Raw genomic sequence first — 13,610 nt, 5'->3', positions numbered from 1 at the left:
GGAGGTGGGGTAGATGGTCAGGGGCGAGGGGTAGGTCCTGTGGGGCTGTTTATCAGGCTGGTGCCTTTTAATCACTGCTCTTATTTAGCTTTCCCATTAAGCACCCTTCTAATTACTATGTTAATGCATACCCATTGCATTGAAATTCATGTAGGATTTGTCTGAATTAGGAAATATGTTCTATGGGCTTGTAGAACAGTTAATGAAATTTGAATACCTGACTCACGCTGGATGCAGTTTTGAAAAGTAAGGACATTCCATATATGCCATTGATTTTAATGTGTGTTTCTTAAAGAAACTGTCTAGCTTTGGATTAATTTTCCTGTGATTCTGTTAGATACTTCGTGCATTAAAATTGGGATTTAAGACCATACAGACTTAACTTCAGGGCATGACAATTTAATTAAAAAAAATTTTTTTCAGACAAAAGAAGAAATGACTTATCAGTTCTGATTTTCCCTGAATAACCTTGGGTTTTAACTAGCCTTTAACAGGTAGAACCAGAAAGTACCTTTACAGTCGATCATGCTTTATTTGGATAATTCAGAATGACAGGCTAGCACTTTTCAGTGCTTGGCACAGTCTGAAAATATTCATGTCGTCTGAATGGTTTCCCCACGGATTAGAGGTGGAAAGGTTCTACAGCAAAAGTCCAAGAATCCAGTGTGGCTTTATTTTCAAATGTTAACTCTCATCATTTTGACTATGAATACTAAGAAACCGCTAGGGAGCTATGTGACTTTTCACAATTAATTGGCTTAATCTGGAGGAGCCTTTAGGAGAAGCTGCTAGAATTATAAGAATAAGAAACCTGGTTGATGAGGCTTGAAATTACAACAGCCATTGATCAAAGGTTACTTTGCTTCCCAGCCTTAACACTCTTCTTCTTAAAAAGAGTAGTAAAAATTCTCACTGTTTTTATAGGCCCTTTTTGGAAAGTCAGAATATGTAATACCAACTTTATCCTGTTGGTCATTTTATGTGGAGAACATATGATGCTACTTCTACTGAAAATGGGAAGTGGAAATCTGAAAAGGCGCAGAGACTTGATCCCAGTGCTCCTTGCCACTCCTCCGTATTATCCTTCGTGGGGCTCCTCTTTCTTCGCCTCTTGTTTTTCCTCTTCACTTAGTCTTCTTACTAATTAAGTCTTAGGATGAGTTTCATTATCTCAGGGCCCCCCAGTGGGTCATTCTTTACTCAGCCTTAAGTTTTATACATTTTTTAAAAATTATTAAGCAGGATCTTAAAATCAAACCCAAGTTTTCTTTCAGAGCTCTTCTTTTACCAGATCTGATAGGAGAATAAAATATACAATTATGTCTCTTTGTGAATAAGTCAGAGAAGTTATTTTATCTAAAATTTGATTTTAGAATTGCACACTCAAATTGCAACTCAGTTCAGGTATGACAGTAGTCATCGAAGCTTATCTTCATCTAATACCATGAAGTCTCTGCCCGTAAGTCTGTGTCATGAATAGAGATATAAGGGAATGTGACAGTCAGAGCTTTGAATCATGGCTTGGCTGTGTGACCTTTGGAAGTGACTTAAACTCTTGAGCTTATTCAGCTGTAAAGTGTAACGTGCTGGCAATGTTCTTGTGAGAGTGTGAGCTGATTTGTACAAAATACCCGGCAGATAATAATTCATATTTATTGTGATTTCATATTTTAGTTAAAACCTTCTAACTAATTTTTAATGTTATACACAATTTTTTAATGTTATATACTGTAAAATGATAATACAATAAAATTTAGGGCAATTCTGTTATTTAAGTGCTTGTCTATAAAATGTTAAAAATTTACTTAAAAGTTAACTTCCCCAAACATTTCTTGAATATTTACTAAATACCAAGCAAGGCTGCAGGTGCTGGGAGTACAGGGTGAAAAATGTGACCCCAAACCTCAAAGTCTGCACAGTCTGACTGGAGAGAAGAGAAGTAAGCTGATCCTTAAGATGAGTGCTCTGGTTAAAGAAGGGAAGTTGGATGGTACGGGCAACAGAGAGAGCTTCCCTGCAGAGGAGGACTTGAACTGAATCTTGAACGAGAAGATGAGTACAAGGGTGTCAGGCAGAGAGTGGGGCAGAGGTTTTTCCAGGCAAAGAGAACAGTGGAGAAGAGAGAGATTAGAGCCTAGCAGCAACTTGGCATGACTAAAAAGGGGTTATTTCTGGAGATGTAACAGGGTCCCAGATCATAAAAGGCCTTATGTGTTATGCTACAATGTTTAGATTTCATTTTGGTGTTACTTTGGGGAAGCATTTGAAAGATTTTGTGCCAACAAATGACATAATCGAATATGTAGCTTAGAAAAATTTACCAAACCAGTTTTCTCTGTTATATTTCATTTGGGTTCTTTCTAGTCATACACTGAATTGACTTCCCTATCGGGGAAACAATTATCTGGTTTAACCTAAGACTGTCATCACGTTGATGTTAGGCACTTGTATATTTATGATCTTTGTTGAAAGCTATGAAAATTGCCATCCAGATCTTTAAATTTTAGTAGCTCACAGCAGTGAGATACCAAGTGAATCACATCTGACAATCTCATTTCTTAAACTATTACCGCACGAGGCCAAGGAGGAAGGTTCTGCTTTTGGGTACCTTCCAATACCATAAGCCTTTTAGCACTCTTGGCACAAGGATGTCACAGACATTTGTTCCAACACACAAGTCTCACATGGTAATGATCCTTCATCCTAAGTATATTGTTCTTGACAGTGAACAGGAAGAAACCACTGGTTGATGTGTTTTACATTGCACATTACCCAATTTCTTTCTGGAGCCTGATTTATAGAAGCAAGAGCATTTGCTGAACATAACCTTATGGGGACCTCCTGGTTCCTGGTCCTTTATTCATAGACAGGTAACAGTTGTCTGCACTTACGGCCTGTCCTCTCACCCCCTTTCTGGCTGTAAGCAGGGAGCATGTTAGGAGTCCTTGCATCTGAGTATGAAGAGACTTCTTACCCGTGGTTTTCATATCTGCAGCCTGAGTGTTCTCCAGGTTTCTAGACTCAGTTTCCAACCTGTTTAGGAAGCTGCTACTGTCTGCCTTCATGTCCGTTCCAGGCCATGGGGCACTGCACTTTTTCTCCTATGTGAGCCAACCTCCTGGCCAAGGATCTGTATTTGTCCTTGTCCTTGACAGTCTTCAAAACTTTCAGATCTGCCTAATCTCCTGACTCTGACCTTGCTTGGTGCCAGTTTCTCAAAACACAAATATATAAAAGCAACATGAAAATGTCACCTAACAGTGTTTTGAACAAATCGTGACAGAACCAACTAAGAGATGTAGTGTAGTGGGAGAAAAATGTGCGGTCTGGGGTCAGACAGCATACCATTTATGAAGTTGGGCCTACCAGTGTAGACACCGAGGTGCTGGTTGCTGTGCTGGGTGCTTTACGCTCATCACCACTGCAGCCCCATCAGAGAGGCTTCCATGCAGGACCTGGGCCTTGGAGGGCTGGTAAACGTGTCCAAGATACACAGCTATGAAGGGGAGGTTCTGGGACTCACCTCCAGATACACCTTTCTTCCTGTGCTTCTTTCACTGCACAACACTGCCTCTCAACAATGAATCTTTAGATAAAGTGAATGTTTTGTTAAATAATGCATTACCCTGGTATGGGGCTTTGAGGTTTTATGAAGTACTTTCACTTGTATATCATTTGATTTACAGAACAACTCTGTGTGGTAAGTATAACTATCCCTGTTTTACAAAAGAGAAAACTGAGGCTCTGTAAGATTAAGTGACTTGCACACCATGGAGCAGTTTGTAAATGGCATAACCAGTATTCATAAACTTAAAAAAAAAGCCGCAAGAAGCCCGTAAGTGGGCTATACTCATGTTGTTCACCCTGCTGAGGGCAGGCACTGCGTTCTGTTTGTTGCTTAGCCAAAGATTTATTACTCACACTGATTCCCAAAGGGGAAATGTGTGCGACATTTCCTTTAGCCCACTTGCACATTTCCACTGTTAGCTTTGGTTTACATGCGCTCTTTGTGTAATGCTTACTTTTTGCCTGATGACATAGAGTATATTCCACAGAGGGACATACTGAATTGTAAACTGTGTATCTGACTCACAGAGTTGTTTCATAACAGGCAACTAACAAACAAACACAACCCCCTTTAGCTGTGGTTTTGCCACGTACAAAATTGTTCTTTTCCCCAGTTCTCATTACAATCTTAAAGCTGCTAAGACTATACTGACAGTATATTGATGCACTTTTCTTTACCTTGTTTTCAAATACCTCTCCCTCCCTACTCCTCCCGTCGGGAATGATTAATGCATTTGACTAATTGAATCTTCATTTACAGCTACTTTTTATGTTTTTCTTCAGGTTTTGTGATGAAGGAACCTGTACAGATAAAGCCAATATTCTATATGCCTGGGCGAGAAACGCTCCCCCCACCAGACTCCCCAAAGGTATACCTGGGGCCCCAGGATAGCCTTATATTAAGCTGCTTAGTTTTTGATTCCAAAGTGCTTTTTATTATATGTTCTTTCCAACATCTGTTGACCACGTTCTGTGTTGCAATTTCACATAAAAAAGTACCTGTATTGCCTGCTTTGTATTGAAAAGGTTTTACTTAGGTAGTCACTCTTCCTCTGCCTCTCTTTGCTAAGTAATTTGGCTACACAGCCGTTTAGGTAGAATTAGAAAATAACCGAGTATGCCTCAGGCCACCTTTGGCCTAAGGCACACTGGTTCTTGACAGCAGGAGCATTGCACAAGCCAAGAGAGCTAAACATTAAGTAAACTGCTGTTTCAGCAAACAGATTTTTTTAATAGTCCTGGCCCTGGGTATTTAATGTGATGCCAAACCTCAGCTGGCTTTCTGAATTCATTTCTAACCTGTTTATAGCTTCCAATGTGTGTGAAGTTCCAGATTCTCCTTTAGTGTCTGGATCTTAATATCAGAGGGAACATGCAGTTCTGCTACAGAGTAGCTCTGCCGTGGTTCAGGGGTGGCTCTTGTGGTGCGCATGTTCCCCTCTGGCCCCCCTAACCCATGCCAGCACTAATTGATGTCTATTTTGCTTTACTTCAAATGAGTCTCAGAATCCTCTCTAGAATTTTCCAGGCAGCCACTATCAAACAAGTTTGGAAACTAATAGGGAGGTATGTCATAGATTTGTTGACATTTTTAAGATCTATTAGTAGAGAAGATTGAAAAAAATTTTTTTCTCTGCCTGTATATATTTTCTCTGTAGATTTTTTTTTTAGCTTACTAGTAAACTCTACTAATGGGAAGACTCTTAGGAACCCTTCAGAGTCCAAAAATTTATTGACATACTGGACTTTGCAATCTAGTAAGTAATTTGTTTTCTCAATGACATTTTTGCAGATACTTGTTTTTATATGGGAAGAAAATTCCCCTCAAATGCTCTTAAGAAGTCAATTTCCAATATTCAATCAGAAAGAAAATCGAATGTGAATATAAAAAAAACAAAATGAAAGAATGGGTTTATGTATGTCTGTTATATAATCAACAGGGACAGAATTTTGTTTTGTTTTATTCTGTTTCTTGAAAAATGAGTGAATTGTCCTCTTGAAGTTTAGGTGATTGCTCTGGGTCTGAAGTTGGGACTATCAAAAGAATTCTATCAGACCTTTGAGAAGGAATGATAGATTATATTAGAAATTTTCATTGAATGCCATTTTACTTCCATTTCCATGTGATGTAATTTCATATGTTATATGCTATTTTACTTCCCTTTGGATTTCATAGTTCAGCAACTTTTGATTAGCTCCATTTCAGACTTCGTTTCTAAAGCATTAATTTCTCATCTTTCATAAATCTTCAGGTGTTGGATTCAGAGTCGGAGGAGAAACTGGAAGTAAATACTTTGTACTACAAGTACACTATGGGGATATTAGTGCTTTCAGAGGTGAGTTTTGAAATGTTGGAACTAAGCACGACTGTCAACACTATATTGTTTAAAATATATGTACCAGCTATTAGCTATATAATAAATGAAGAACTGACCACATCCTCTGCCCAATAGGACACAGCTGCTTTTGTTTCCTATAATTTGGGACTATTGAAGAAATGACTTTTATTTGGAAAGTTATATTTTCTTATGCACATACGCTCTTATGCATCCTACTGTGCTTTCTCTTATGCTGACTTTAGGGTTCTTTCTCTTTCCAGGGTAGCATCTTATCCACCTCCTATTAAGAGATTCCTTCTAAGCAGCATTGTCAGAGAGAATAGGGACTAGTAATTTATTTATATTACTAGAAGAGTCAGTGTGTTCTGCAATAGCAGGGAAGTTCTCGGGCACTGAGGTTCATGCCAGTGCTTTGTCGGTAGTCCACACTTGCCACGTCGGGAACGCGTCTGTTGTGCACTGCGGTGATGCACAGACGCCACCCGCTCCTTGGAGACGGCTGAACACTCCCTGAGACACTTGTTGGTCTACCCGTGATTACTGTGCGCTTCCTTTAAGTGCTCCTTTTCTTATTATAGAATCATTGACATGGGGAAGGGGCCCTGTCCCCGAGACCATGCTTGTTATTCCTTCTGCTACACTTAGTCAGACTGCAGCTGCGTTCCAGGTTCACACTTTGGTGTTCGTGGGAGCGTAAATATTAAGCAGTCTTCTCCTTGACTTGTCAGCCTTTCCACTTTGTCTTGCTGATTTATACATATTTTCCTCGAATTCTCTAATTTAACATGGTACTTCCACTAACTAACCTAACACATTTTCCTCTTTAGATACATCAGCTTTCTATCCAGCAACTAAGTCTAGAAGTACCTGTCCATCTCTGTCTATGAAATATCCTCTGGGGCCTTTGCCGAGAGCTCCCCTTAGTGAGAGTTTCCATAGGTTCTCAGCAGTCAGTACTGGGACAATATATGCAGTCTTCCTCTGGAAAAGGATGCTGGAAGGAATAAATGTATGTAATTGAAAAATTATAGTTAGTACTGCAATCAGATAGATTACCAATTAAACAAGCTCCTATGGACCAGCCCATGAACCTAACTTCTAAGTAAAACCTGTTTTTATAATAAAAATACGCTTTGACTTACATATAAGTAGCTTTCCATTTTTGGTACAGAACCTAAAACCTTAAGTTGTTGACTGTAGTTTGAGAAACAAAGAGAGAAATAATCTGCTCTAAAAATGTACCATGTTGCTATCAGGGGAACAAGCAGATTCTAAGACTGCTGACTTCCAAAGCATTGACAAGACTAATTTTTCCTGAGAGATGAGGGGGGCTTTCCCCAGTCACCACAACTAACGTAGCTGGTCATACCTACACACATCCCAGCCCTCCACCCCGTCCCTCGGCGAAACTCTAGACTTGACTTTTCAGCCTAATGTCTCTTAGCTTTGAGGTGCGTCCTTACAGATACTGCACTGATACCCCAGGGAAAATGGATGACACATGCTATACTGGCTTTTAAAACGTGTTACTGTAAAAATTTGAATTTCTTTATTACTGAAGAGGAATTAATTTTGTTTTATAATTTATATTTAACTTGGGGTAATTAAAAAGGTACTGATATTTAATGTATAAAAATATAGTTTTTATTTACTGTAAGAGACTGATGAGAAACTTTCATATTAAGTTTTCATTTTCCAATTTTTTTGAGAACCATTTTTTGGAAAGAAGGTATATTTGGGGGATAAAGTAGGAAGATTACTGGTCCTGTAATTCATAGATCTTATTGTGATATAATAAAAATGTAAACAAAAAATTTCATCCATAAAATTCATTCAGTAGCATTACACACTATCTTGTGCCTTAAGCTATACAAAGCTTAGAATAGTAAGTAAACACATGGGAAAATATCAAATCTCACTAAAATAATGAGAGAGCATTTTACATTTATTTAATTGGGCACAAGTGAAGACTGAATTATAAAACCCAGACTGCCAGGGCTTAGATGAATATGGCAGAGTTTGGGGAGAGCTTTGTGAATTGGTAGTGTTTTGGAAATCAGCTTTACCACATTACATACATTTTATGTAAAACATTAAAATCTTGCTCTAGGCTTTTATCCTAAACTAAAGGAACAGTTTTGTTGGGTTTTTTGGTTTGCTTGTTTTTTAATGAGCTACCTACCCACAGTTATTTATGCACCATTAGCTACTAATATGAAAAACTGGAAAGTTAACAAATGTCCCTAAATCAGGACTAGTTAAATAAATGGTATAACAACAAAAATAGCAAATCATAAAATTTTATACAAACTACATAAAACTGCATGTAGGCTTGTATGTTTCCAAGGATTATAAGGAACAAGGAATAAAAGGAAACAGTCAGTGAGCAGGAAGGACAGGATTGTGTGATTTTCTTTTCCTCTACAATGTTATAACATTTTCTTTATGCTTTTAAATTCCACAAATATAAGCACTATGTTAAGTCCTTCACTACCTGCTAGTTAGTGTGCTACATTCCCACTCATACCCTTCTGACAAAAAAGGGTTAAAGTAAATTTCTGTGTGCCTGATTTACTATAAGGAGTGACATACTTCTAAAGGGTTCTATACTGTGATTGCACACTTAGGTTCAGTTGCACCTGGAAGTGGAATTATATCATCATATCTTCTAATGATTAGAAATGCTTTATATATATATATGTTATATATGTATTATGTATATGTATATACATAATTGTCTTACTGTCAGTGAAGATTTGAATTTAATCATGTTAAAATTATTGGAGATATTTTTAAGTATGTAAGTTTTAAATCAGAAGCAGACTGACACTATGAAGAAATCACTGCACTCTGCTGAAAAGTAGGAAAATATTTGGCTTAAGAGTATGAGCATTTTTCTGCACAGTGAAGATTTTTGAGAGTTGAGAAGCCTAGGACTTCTCTTTAATAAAGCATCAACGGTGAAGGTAAAATGTCTTCTAAAGTTTGTTGGAATGTGATGAAGTATCAGAGAGAACATAACCTGAAGCCAACTGGGTATGTCTTGGACTGGGACGTCTAGTAGTGGGAAAAGATTGGTTGTGATTGTAGAGTGAGGCCTGTGGGATCACCTGAAATGTTTGTTTTGATTTGTTGTTGTTTGTTTTGGAAATTGCACAGAACGTGAAGCTGTAAATGCATCATTTAAAGGGAGCCAACTTTATTGAATGCCGTGTTATTCGTCGTGTCAGACCTGGGCTAGTGCTGGGTATACCAGTCTTCCTGCCTGCAGGAGTCTAGTACATTCTCGCAGGAGAGACAAGCACGGGAACGGAGCGTTTTCAGGCAGTGATGGAAATGTATACCAGATTCCGAGGCTGTGGAGAGGCGGAGCGTACAGGTCTGCCTGGACGGGCAGGGGAACAGGCTTCTTAGAAGATGGAAGCGTTGCAGGGCTTTGAATGGTGACCAGGAGCCTGCAGATGGGCAGAGACAGGAGGAAGACAGGTTCTAGACAGAGGTAGAAGCATGTGCATAGACCCAGGGGCATGAACAAGCTCATGGCCACAAGGAACTCTCGGTGATTTGGCGCTGCTAGACTGTGAAATGCAAAGGGAGAAGTGGCAGGAAATGAGAAAGAGAGCTGAAAGGTGGGGACCAGACCATACAGATCCCTGTTAGGACTTTTTCTGAAAGCTCCCAGAGTGCTTCTCAGCAGTAACCTGATCAGATTTTCACTTCAGCCTCAGGCTTGAGGGCATGGGACATCTCCTAGCCTTATGAGGAAAGATTGGGGCATTCGGAGGCCAGAGGGGAGGGCCAGGTCAGGATGGGGCTCTGGAAGGCTAGAGGAGCTCTTTTTTAAAATGTAGGCTTTTTAACTTTTTATAAATGAATATTCTATGGAAAAGAGAATGTAATCTAATTAGAAATGAATGTCCAGTATAAGCACAGTATGGGATCACAGTTAGGTGATCAAACGCTAAGGCCAGATGGCCTGGCAGTGGTGCCTGCTACTTTTGTTATCCTCACCGGGTTCCTAAACCCCTCTGCCCTCCTCATCTGTAAAATAGGATCATAATGGTTCGTGCAGAGGTACCTGGTAAGGACTCAGTGTTAGCTACTATCATTATAGCCCCTATAAAAGGCTTTATTTAAGGTGACATAAATCCCTCTAAATGCAGCCTTTCATCATAGTTGCCCATAATATAAAGAGTATGTTGGTTACTTTTCAAGAGTGTTAAAAAGTTTTCATTGTATTTAGACACAGAACTGTATTCATGTCTGTCGTGTTGACACTGAAAGTTTCCTAATTATGCTCCATTACTTGTTCTCCAGTTTTCTGGCAGTTTTTGTTATTTATAGTTCAGTTGTACAAAGATAAACTACAAGACCACGTCCCTGCCCGTAAGGAAATTAGAATAGCAGGAACTAGAGATTCCTTCTGGTCCTTTTTCTTTCCTTTTTTCTTTTTGCCAATTTTTTCTATAAAATCTTATTCCACAGAGAAAATTCTCCTGAGATTGTTGCAGAAATTTGCTACATTTCTTCTGGATGTTTTGACCCAGGGGAATCGTAAGAAAATTGGCCTTTGCTTTCCAGAGTTTCTGGCATTAGCTTACTAGTCTCCAGCAATAACTCATTTCTCAAATTAGAAAACATTTGCACTCACCACCTACAGTTAGAGGCGATATCTTAAAAGAATTTCTTCCCAAGTGCATAAGCTCTGACTGTCTTGGAGTTGGCAAAATTTCTAAGCTACAAACTACTTATTGTCCATAAGCTCTTGGTGCATATAAGAAAACTAACAGGTATTATCAAATGCACAGACCACACACACACACACACACCCCGTGCTTGCTTCCACCTGGTCATCACAGCCCTCAAAGCACACCTACATTTTAGCATGTTCCTGGGAGTATAGCTAAAAGATTCATTTTCCTTAGACTGAGTATTTAATACTTACATTCTAAATGAGGTGAATGAAACCCTAGGGATCCTGTTTGCAACTCTCCATTATGTCAGAGTAAGCTCTAAGAAGTTTCTTCTCCAAATTTCTGGGCTTATATTAGTAAAATCAGATCACAAAACTCTAGTTATGACATGTAAGGAACTAATCATTTTCAGTAGCGAGTTTTCCAGAAAGCTAAGGCTCTAAGTCTTAAAGTACTATAACCTTAAAACATTTTGGACAGAAATATTTCCCACATGCATTGTGCCTCATGACATTAAAATAGGTGGCAGGTGTTAAACGCCTACAGCTGTGCTCGACACAAAGCAGCCTAGCAGTAAATGTTAGTTTCCTCCTTAGTCCCTCCGCCTTTTCTTCATGATTTGGGGATATCATTCTGGGTATCAGCTACTGCACAATGATTTCCCTCCAAACTTTAGGAGTAGGCTGAGTTTTTTCATGTTACTGGGCTTGTTGCCTTCTTCTATCTGCTTTCCCATATTTTCCGTAGCTTCCCCTATTGTCAAGCTACTATTTCAACACATTTTAATTCAAAGAGAGCAGCACACAGAGGCAAAGATGAATAAGAACAAAAGTCTGCTTTCATATAGCTCACTGTTCAATGTGGGCAAATAGAAATAAAACAATAATTGTAGTCGGATGAGCCAGTACATTTAGTACAGGAGGAGAGGGGGTTGAGAAGCAAAAAGACCCCACCTAGTTTAGGAAAGGAATTCATGTTGACATTTCGATTTCCTATAGGCATCCTTCTCCCTTGTTCTGAATTGATGATGTGGAATCTAGGCAGCTAATTTTCATATAACTGTTTGCAAGTTTAGAATAAATGGGCTCTAAATTGAAGCCCTTAAAGGGAAATTCTAAAATAAAATCGTAGGAACACTCGTGCCTGCACTTCAGATTTGATTTCTCCTTGCCCTCTTTGTGTTGTTCCGTCCTCGCTGTGATCTGTTTCGGTGTGGCTTCTGATAGCTAAGTTCCAAATGGGTAGGTCTTGCTAGACATAAGGTGTGCATTTATGAAATGCATGCTCCACACTTGTGCACATACACACACTCATATGGGGGTTCCCTTCTCACCACAGCTGAAGGAGCAGTAGAGTGAACATGAGAGAATGGAGACTGGCAGGCAGAAGGGAAATCAGGATTCTAGAGGAATTCTAATTCCACTGTGACCCCTGCCACATCTCTGCTTCTTATAAGACTACTGCCAGGAAGCTATTGGAAAAAGCTCTGAAATTGTGAGCCCAGGAAAAATCCCTGGCTAATGCATTTTTGAACAAGATGGAGCATAGATCAGTGATCAGGGCAGCTGCACTTAAAATGATTTCATTCCAGTATAAAACAGACTAGTCTGACTTCAGTGTAAGCATTAGAGGAGCTCTTGACTCCCTGATACCTGATTGCAGAGATAGTGGGCCACTGGTAGAAGATGACTCACCAGTGCTTCCTGTGTTGTATTTCTTAATCTCTTCGAGTAGCTTCCTCCTGCACGCTTTCTAGCAAGACATACCAATCCTACTTTTACTCCCTCCTCTACAAAGTGAGGGAGACTGTGGATTGGGGTACCTAAACCCATGTATTTTCAACTTTCCATGTTTAAGTCTTCTTTGAAATTTCAAGTGTGGAGGGTGTTCTTAATGCTTCCTCTTCCCTGGGAGTTGCCTGAAAGCTACTGTCTCTGCACTGAAAGGGAGACAGAGATGGCACCTTTCTAGTATTTGGCCTGGCCTTCCCTGAATAGAACCTTGATCTTTCAATCCAGAGTGCATACAAAGTGACCTAGTTCTCAACTCCAGGGACAGTAGTCCTGTGGTCCCAGAAAGGTGCACCTGACCTCAGTTCCCCTTTTCACTTCCAAGGCTGCAATGCCGGTGCCAATCAGCAAGTCTTCATTTTTCCTTCCTGACCTCCCAGTTGCTATTTATCTAATATTCCTTGATGTAGGGGCACAGACTTTTATTCAAATGCTTTGCAACAGATGTGGTTTGGAATTGAGAACTTTAAACCTTTTTGAAAGGTACTCAAGTGCTTAAATCATGAGTTACATTACATCACCTCTAGGAGTCTGGGGCACTATCCCTAATCAAATATGTCAGTATTCCTTTAGCAAAGTGCTCAAGTGTCACACTACAGGGATAAAGAGAGATCATAAATAGAACACATCCATTCGAATCAGATTTTGTGGCCAAAAACCGCAGGCTTCCGAAGCTTTTCAGGTTTCAGAATTGCAAAAAGTTCTAGTATTGAAACAAAGAAACCTATTCCTGAACACTTGAGTTACTGGTTAAAATACTAACAAGGTTTGGAAGACTCTGGATATATCTAAATATTTTTCCATTAAAATCACCTTTCTCAAACTTTATTTTTCACTTTTTGAAAAATACAGTAAAACATTAAAAAGAAAAGTGAAAAAGTCACTCACAGTACCCTACTATTTAAAAAATCTATAATATGAGGTGATGGTTGCATGTACCTGTGAATATATTAAAAAGCCAGTGAATTGTACACTTTAAAGGGCTGAATCTTATGGTATGTAAATTATATTTCACTAAAGTTATTGAAGAAAAGGTATATAAATTAAAAAGAAAAAAATCCATAATACCTTCTTCAATCCCACCTCCCTTTCTCCCCCAACCCCCACCTCCAGGTAACTACCATTTATACCTGCTGGTTTTCCATGTGCTTATCCCAACATGTCTGTACACACAGAAACCACAGATATGTGTATTTTCACTTTTTTGGACAAAATTCAGA

At 39.1% G+C, this 13,610-nt stretch overlaps 1 protein-coding gene across 12 annotated transcripts in view; it reads left to right on the top strand.

The window, feature by feature from the left end:
• Nucleotides 1-13,610, top strand: part of PAM (peptidylglycine alpha-amidating monooxygenase) — a 255,430-nt gene that overhangs the window by 160,512 nt on the left and 81,308 nt on the right. For all 12 annotated transcript variants that reach the window (XM_072958329.1, XM_072958328.1, XM_072958327.1 and 9 more), the window contains 2 exons: nt 4,351-4,436; nt 5,820-5,903. In XM_072958329.1, the coding sequence (XP_072814430.1) occupies nt 4,351-4,436; nt 5,820-5,903 (170 nt within the window). The remainder of the gene's footprint in view (nt 1-4,350; nt 4,437-5,819; nt 5,904-13,610) is intronic.

Source organism: Vicugna pacos, chromosome 3 (assembly GCF_048564905.1).
Source record: "Vicugna pacos chromosome 3, VicPac4, whole genome shotgun sequence".
NCBI classification, from domain to species: domain Eukaryota; kingdom Metazoa; phylum Chordata; class Mammalia; order Artiodactyla; family Camelidae; genus Vicugna; species Vicugna pacos.
Note: the sequence above shows the minus strand (reverse complement) of the source record. Positions and strands in the feature narration are given on the sequence as shown.